The following is an 8,154-nucleotide window of genomic DNA, read 5'->3' as shown; positions in this document are numbered from 1 at the left end:
GAAAATTGCATGCAAGTATGAAAATAGCCCCCAACAGAAGTGAGAATGGATTTAAATAGACAATTGAATATTACTATGCTTTAAATTCGTTGCATTGTTGCAAATTCCTTGGTATTTGCACTACATAATCAAACATTGTTCTAATGTTGCAAATTATGTTAAAGTTGTGTTAGGTTTAATTGTACATTCGGGTACGTTGGGGACGATAAAGAACAATATAGAAAACATGAGTGGAACGGAAGTAGAGAGAACAGAGAACGGAAGTGAGAGATGAGACATGCGATACAAGCGAGACGAAAAGAGACAAGCGAGAGAAGCGAGAAGGGATACTTTAAGAAGTAATAATAAAAATTGTTTATGAAACCAAGTTGTGATTGTGATTATTCTTCGTGTTCCGAATACATTGGGACGGAGGTCAATTTTCGGAATACTAACGGAGTGAACTCCTTGTTTTATCCACTAGGGCAGACGGTAGGGTGCATTAGCATTATGCGGCAGGGCCACCAGTGCATAAACTTTTTTTTGTGAATGTAAAGAATGTAATTTCCCTCGTACTAAAATTAGCGAAAACTAGCTAGTACTACGCAATGGAAATCAAATCCCAGCAATTTTGTACAAATTCACTAAGTATAATAACAATAAATCAAAACTTATATCACAGCTTTAGCTAAATGAGGACAAAAAATTCAGCTCGAGTAAAACGTGAACGTATAACATAATGTGTTGTCAAAGCATAATGTTCTAAATGTAATAAAAAAGTCAGACTTACCTGCTATCGGGAAATCCAGTTAACCGAAAATAGGAAAAAATAGGAATTGAAAATTGTTTTAATTTGTTGAGTATATCGAGCGAAGTCAAGCAATTACCACCTTTTAGTCACAATTTAAATCCCGCGCACTGAGATCAGAAATCATCTCTATTATATGAGTTCGGTCTGTCCGATTATTACGTCATCCGGTTTAACCAATCAAAATGCGCTGCTAAGAAATGGCACTGCGAACGTTGATAAACAGAATGCGCTCTTGAAACTTACAACACAGAATAGATGCGTAGCGTGGCGTGTCGCGCTATTTTTTGACAATGTTAAAACTAAAATTAAATGAAGATATGATCTTCGCACTTTGCTGGACAATTTAAGCAATCGTCTCAGGAACCTGAAATCAGATTGAAGTGCTCTGACCAACTGAGCTATGAAGTCACAGTGGTGAGCAGGTCAATTTTGTTGGGCTCATGTTTTCTCGTGAAAGGAATGTCATATGAATGTCGTATGTCGTTTCCTTTCACGAGAAAACATGAGCCCAACAATATTGACCTGCTCAACCCTGTGTGACTTCATCATAGCTCAGTTGGTCAGAGCACTGCACCGGCAACGCAGAGGTCATGGGTTCGAATCCCGTTGAGTCACCTGATTTTTTCAGGTTCCTGAGACGATTGCTTAAATTGTCCAGCAAAGTGCGAAGATCATATCTTCATTTAATTTCAAACACCGCACTGCATAAAACATTCATAATGTTAAAACTCTTGACATTTACGAAACAATATTGGCTCGTAGACCCCGCTGGTACGAACAATAAATATGGCTGAATTGAATTGTAATTGAATTAAAGTCATGAATGTTAGCATTGGGGAGAAGATTAAACGATATATATTCCTGCAACAACGAGAACCTGAACCAAAATTAGCGCAATAGGTGACAACGACAAAAATTTGACAACTGTAATCGTAGGACCTTTCGCCCTGCGACTAAAATGTTCATGCTAAAATGTCGAAAGCCAAAATTCATGCTATCCTACCATCAATGTTCAATCATCTCGTTTTTATAAGATAGCAAAATTAGAAACGACTATACTTTTGAACAAACTTCACTGTAAACGACTGTCTAAGTTAAGATATACCACAAATGTGCTAACGTGGATTGAATGTAATTTGGTAGGAATATAATAAAAAACTTTTGAGTATACAAAAAAAGAGGCTTTGAAATTGCTCGAGAGGTATCATTGTGCGGATTTTTTTACTTCACTGTTTCACTGTTCCACAGTACGAACATCGTGGAGATGGAAAGAATAAAACTCGTGTTATTCAAATCCCACATCAAGTAATGTTTGTGTTCAGAGCTTCAACTAGTTCAGCACTATAACATTCTCACTAATTGTCTCCGTCAGTAACATAGATAGTTCAATGTAGGGGAGTATGAAATGTTCATGTTCTTGTGCTCAGTTATATTTTAAGTTCCTTTGCAATCAATTGTTTTCTATGAATCATAGAATTAAATGAAGATATGATCTTCGCACTTTGCTGGACAATTTAAGCAATTGTCTCATGAACCTAAAAAATTCAGGTGACTCAACGGGATTCGAACCCATGACCTCTGCGATGCCGGTACAGTGCTCTTACAGTAACATTCCGGTACAGTAACATTCTTTCATATGACATTCTTTTCACGGGAAAACATGAGCCCAACAAAATTGACCTGCTCACCACTGTGTGACTTCATAGCTCAGTTGGTCAGAGCACTGCACCGGCATCGCAGAGTTCATGGGTTCGAATGCCGTTGAGTCACCTGAATTTTTCAGGTTCATGAGACAATTGCTTAAATTGTCCAGCAAAAGTGCAAAGATCATATCTTCATTTAATTTCAAACACCGCACTGCATACAACATTCTTTCATATAATCATAGTATTCATAATATAAATATTACTCTTCCAATTTTAGAGGCTAGACACTCCACTGTGTAACACAGTACACTACTAACTATACTTAGTTAAATATTGGATACACAAGTAAGATATACTCAATCATAGAGGTTCAAACTACTGTCCATTTTAATTTCTCTTATAGACTTCATTTTAACCTAAGCAAACCTATGAAAATTTTCACACAACACATTGAACATGGGCGTGAAATATTATTTTGAATAGTCACAAGAAAAAATTGATGTCATAATGGTGTTTCAATAGATGTTAAAGTTTAACTTCTTTGCTATTAAATTAGCACTTGTCATCCAATCTATCATTCTCTCTGAAAATGTTTTAACACAAACCACAATCATTTATGCTTCATCTTGTTCTTCTTCATCATCAGGATTATCATCATCACCATCAACTTCTGCATTTTGACGTTCAAGTTTTTCCAGTTCCTTTGCAAAGTCTGCTTCATCCATATCTGTGACAACCTTTGGCTGAATAGACAAAAATGACAATCAATGGTGGAAATTTGTATTTCAAATTGATCATTTGAGATCAGGAAGAAAATACAAGGGCACAAATGTGTGGTAACGTGAGGAAAATTTAAAGTAACAACTTGTAATATGCAAATTACATAATGATTTTTAAGATAATATGGAGATGGTATAGGGATGGTAAAGATATAGCTGGGGATGGTATAGGGATTGTAAAGATATAGCTTGGGGATGGTATAGAGATTGTAAAGATATAGCTTGGGAATGGTATAGGGATTGTAAAGATACAGCTTGGGGATGTTATAGAGATGGTAAAGATATAGCTTGGGGATGGTGTAGGGATGGTAAAGATATAGCTTGGGGATGGTACAGGGATGGTAAAGATATAGCCTGGGGATGGTGTAGGGATGGTAAAGATATAGCTTGGGGATGGTACAGGGATGGTAAAGAATTAAAGAAATAGAATGGGGATGGTAAAGATATAGCATGGGGTTGATACAGGGTTTGAAAGGATTGGTAATGGGTTGGTAGGGGTCATCACTTTTCATTGATACAATATATCTCTCATGCGACAGTAGACACTTACAGCTTGTTGTAAAACAAATGTTCCTTTCTTGTTCATAATGACTTCTTCAATGGCTTTGATAGATGTTTCCAAAGCTTTTAAACCTTCTTCTCGATTCATTGTTGTTGTCGTGACAACATAGGTAGGTGGTGAAATAAGATTGATCTTAAAGAACAAGACAGTTTACAGTTACAAAGAGTGTAAACAAAGATTATTCAAGAAATAAGATGTTTACTATGCTTGCACAGGCTTATGCAAACTGAGGAGACCTTTGGGAGAATTCAAGAGCAGATCAGTGCAAGCCCCACCGGTCTAGGGCTTGCACTTATCTGCTCTCAAGTTTTCCCAAAGATCTCCTCAGTTTACATAAGCCAGTGCAAACACAAAAAGCATCTTTTATTTCCTTTATAAAATAACAATAATGCGAAACAAACAAACACCCTAACTTTTCCTCTAAAATGTATTCATGATTGATTTGCAAATTCTCTTTGACTGATTGATTGTTAATGTTATGATCGATTTGATTGGTTGAGCTCAGATGTGTTTTGCACAGGCTAATGCAAACACAGCTCTAGACCAATCAGCGCACTTGCTTCAATGTGTTTATTTCATAAAATATAATCATAACCAATATGCTATTCACCTTAATCGGCATATCTTCAGTTTGATTATCCAAACCTTTAAGCAATGCTTCTTTTACAGCATCAATGCCTTCTTGTGTGAAACAAGATACTTGTATATCTGCTCGACATTTGACTGCTTGTGGCATCAATCTTTGTGTGATATTTTGTAACAAAACCTTCTTGGTCTCGTCATCAAGATTAAGCTCATCTAACACATTGGGATCACTGCGAAATGAAAGGACTTATTTAGATACATCAGGTGGAGAAGAGGATGACAAGAAACATGCATGATTGTGTTGAGTAAATAGGACAAAATGAAGTGTAGAGCATGTAAAGATGAGCTTTTATGTTTAGTACAGCGAGGGAAGGGAAGGAGATTTCTTATTTTTAAAGCGTGGTTTAAAATAAAACAAATTCAAGATATTATTGAGTTTGAAACAAAATAACGTGTAATATTTTGTTTCAAACTCTTGTAATATCTTGAATATCAAGAAAACGAGATGTCCCTCTTCGGAATTTGTTTTATTTTGTACTATTCGAAAGTGTGGTTTAACAAGTAAGAAAATGACACAACACATCGCACCATCAAAGTAAAAAATTTGTGGGGTGAGGTAAGATATTTGTGAGAGGGAGGGGGGGATTTTTGCAGGGGCAAGCAATCTGTTTAAGAGTAAGGTGAAAATGACCCATTACTCTGACCATCAAAATCTGTTTATGAGATTATGGTATGTTTTGAAATGTGACATAGAGAGTGAATTCAATAGAAGCCATTAAAATTATGAAGGTAAATATACGATATTTTCATGTGTTATTCAAAGACAGAAATTGTTAAAAATAGCCAACGGAAAGAATCAATAATCAAACATACGTCACAGCTTTCTTGAATGCATCAAAAGCTTTCCCCACTCCTTTGAGATTTGTATCTAATGTCCATGCAGTTTTTGTGTATAAGTCCTCCAGTTGTTCATCTGTTGAGAATTTTAGTAATTCTGCCGTGTGTCTGAGAATACTATGTACCTGAAAACAAGTTACATAATTCAAAATACAAACATATTGGACTGGAAATGTTTTGAAATTCTTGGCCAACCTACAGTTTTTGCATTGGAGTATTTTGATTCGCATTTTTTGACCTCTTCTGGCGACACACGTCTCTTGGACAGATCGATGTAGCCTTAAATGAAACATATTGACCCCCAAAGATGAACGATTATTCATAAAATTTGCCCCATTCTATACACGTCTCTTGTCTGAAGCAAAACTAAAGCAAAAAGGCAGAGTTCAATAACAAAACAAACCTTTTTCCTTGTCCACACGTATTACAACAACACATTCGTTTTTTCCAACTCTGATCAGTTTATTAATAGACCTAATTCTCCTTCTTGATAACTCGCTAAGCAAGATCATCCCTTCGATATTATTGTATTCCAATAAATTAACGTAGGCTCCCATCTCAGCGATGGTTCTGACGTTGACCATGACAACATCGTCTACCTCAGGATACTTGTGATGATAAAAACGACAAGACAAAGGCATTTTTACTGCATTTTTTCAAACATGTGCCATGAAGAAATTTACAAAGATGATGCAACAGTCGGAGCCGAGGATGCACCTGGGAAGACTGAGGATAGCTATATGACCTGGCCAAAAACAGAAGTAACTACATTTGTAACCTAGCCTTAATCTGAAATCTTTAATCTTGATTAAACTTGAAATTTTGATTACCTTTATGTCTATCTTTATGTCTACCTTCATGTCTACCTTTATGTCTACCTTTATGTCAACCTTTATGTCTACATTTATGTCTACCTTTATGTCTACCTTTATGTCTACTTTATGTATGCCTTTATGTCTACTTTTGCGTCTACCTTTATGTCTACTTTTGTGTCTACCTTTATGTTTACCTTTATGTCTACCTTTATGTCTATTTTTATGTCCACATTTATGTCTACTTTTGTGTCTACCTTTATGTCCACCTTTATGTCCACCTTTATGTCTACCTTTATGTCTGCCTTTATGTCTACCTTTATGTCTACCTTTATGTCTATCTTTTTGTCTACCTTTATGTCTACCTTTATGTCCATCTTTTTGTCTACCTTTATGTCTACCTTTGTGTTTACCTTAGTCATAGCAGTTGAAGATACGAAATTCTACTCATTGTTCCATATTTGAATAATTGTAACGATGGTAGCGATAGTATGTTTCTATTTTTCATCTTCTCTAATAACTCATAAGGCTTTATATATTGGCTTTGCTATATGATCTTCACAGACGATAAACGGACAAAAGTATGAATGTTTGAGGAGCAAGAAATCAAGGAAGGCGGGGATTTATCTCAAAATCACGAATTCAATCCTGTGAAATGTAGGTTTGAAAGACTTATATTGTCATATTGTCTTATTTCTATACTCTAAAGTTTTAAGTAACAAGATACACATTTCTTTTCAAATATAGTCAATTTTCCTTCTGTTTACAACACGTTTAAAAAGTGGAGTATCTTTCAAGATGACATGGTGACGTTTTGATGAATCCCAGTTTTACGACATCCGTTTACGAAATGACACTATACAAACGAAGATAGGTTTGGCGTAAAACATTGTCAAATGTGATCCAGGAATGATCCTAAATGTACTCACGCCTCCACTGACAGGTTTGCAGCGACATCCAAACTGATCACAATTTGCATTCCAACACATTTCACAATGTAACCTCCAAAAACATAAATCCACACATCCTTTGCAGTCGGCTTCTACACAAAGGAAAAGTCACAATTTTTTTTTCACCCCCGAGGGAACAAGAAGCCCAGAAATTTGAGATATTTTTGACACAACTTCGTATAAAAAATAGTTCTTACTTAAGGATCGTTTTTCAACAGTATGATTTTGTTCCGCCGACACATTTGTAGAAGTTTTCATCGAAGCTAAAAATCACAGAAAAATAATTTACTTTCCAAATGTTTGAACAGAAACTCCACCAACATACCTGAGTTCACAGCAATGAAACAAACCAACATTCCAATGTATATAAGAAGCTCCATTTTCTAAGAGATTGCACGCACTTTTCTGGGTTTCGCTTTCAAATGCTCAAGAATTAGTGAACATTTCGCAATTTATCATCAGATATATTGAACTTTGATCAAAAAGCAGCCAATTACAACAAGTATTTGAATATCGTAATTACTTAAGTAACTATAGCAATCAAAAGAAAGCACAATACTCAAGTATTATACAAGATTTTTGGTTCTTTGTTGAAATTTTATACTCCAACTTTTTGTACAAAAAAATTTCCTCTAAGTCAAAGGAATATCTAAATTACTGATAATTCAAAATTAAGTATTCCTGTAGAAAATATTTAAGAGTAAAGATTCAAAAAATAATCCCGTTTTAGGTGGAGACTTTTCGTTATGTTGTGTATATTTCAACTGTAAAAAACAAGCGGTCAGTTTAGGGTAAAGCCAAAAAATTTACACTAGCTTATTTAAGATGAATTTAGAAGAGAAAATACGTCGAAAGCATTTGAAGTTAATCGTTGGAAATTCATCACTTATTACACTAAGATATTCTAAAATTGAGCAGGACAAACATTTCTTAAGACAAACGCTGAATTCGCCACTGGAAATAAACACACACAGAAGATACGTAAAAGATAGGCAAAAAAAAATCCTATGGACACGAAAAACATGCCATAGCAAATGTTTTCACAGGCTATAGTTCTTTATGAAAAATGATGAAAAAAAAAGCAAAAGAATGTATTCATATATAACTTTGATGTGTAATCCAAACATAAATAG

General features: G+C 35.1%; 1 protein-coding gene across 2 annotated transcripts; it reads right to left on the bottom strand.

The window, feature by feature from the left end:
* Nucleotides 1-2,662: 2,662 nt before the first annotated feature.
* Nucleotides 2,663-5,997, bottom strand: LOC124439579 (eukaryotic translation initiation factor 2 subunit 1-like). Of its 2 annotated transcripts, none has more exons than XM_046989853.1 (6): nt 5,663-5,997; nt 5,459-5,538; nt 5,236-5,384; nt 4,388-4,592; nt 3,789-3,909; nt 2,663-3,179 (listed from the first exon to the last, which is right to left on the bottom strand). In XM_046989853.1, the coding sequence occupies exons 1-6, from the start codon at nt 5,898-5,900 to the stop codon at nt 3,154-3,156; spliced, it is 819 nt and encodes a 272-aa protein (XP_046845809.1). In that variant the 5' UTR covers nt 5,901-5,997; the 3' UTR covers nt 2,663-3,153. The 2 variants fall into 2 exon arrangements, with proteins under 2 accessions (XP_046845809.1, XP_046845800.1); XM_046989844.1 differs by having other exon boundaries at nt 3,766-3,909; nt 5,663-5,988.
* Between the last annotated feature and the right edge of the window lie 2,157 nt (nt 5,998-8,154).

The sequence above is a fragment of the Xenia sp. Carnegie-2017 genome, unplaced genomic scaffold (genome assembly GCF_021976095.1).
Source record: "Xenia sp. Carnegie-2017 unplaced genomic scaffold, XeniaSp_v1 HiC_scaffold_1, whole genome shotgun sequence".
Lineage (NCBI taxonomy): Eukaryota > Metazoa > Cnidaria > Anthozoa > Malacalcyonacea > Xeniidae > Xenia > Xenia sp. Carnegie-2017.
Note: the sequence above shows the minus strand (reverse complement) of the source record. Positions and strands in the feature narration are given on the sequence as shown.

Bases quoted from the DNA above. Each gene is read 5' to 3' on its own strand.
- LOC124439579 (XM_046989844.1), bottom strand. From the start codon at position 5,900: ATGCCTTTGTCTTGTCGTTTTTATCATCACAAGTATCCTGAGGTAGAC. The intron at 5,385-5,458 runs GTAGGTTGGCCA...ACTTGTTTTCAG, and splicing joins AATACTCCAATGCAAAAACT to GTACATAGTATTCTCAGACA. The intron at 3,180-3,765 runs GTAAGTGTCTAC...TTGTCTATTCAG, and splicing joins CATTTGTTTTACAACAAGCT to CCAAAGGTTGTCACAGATAT.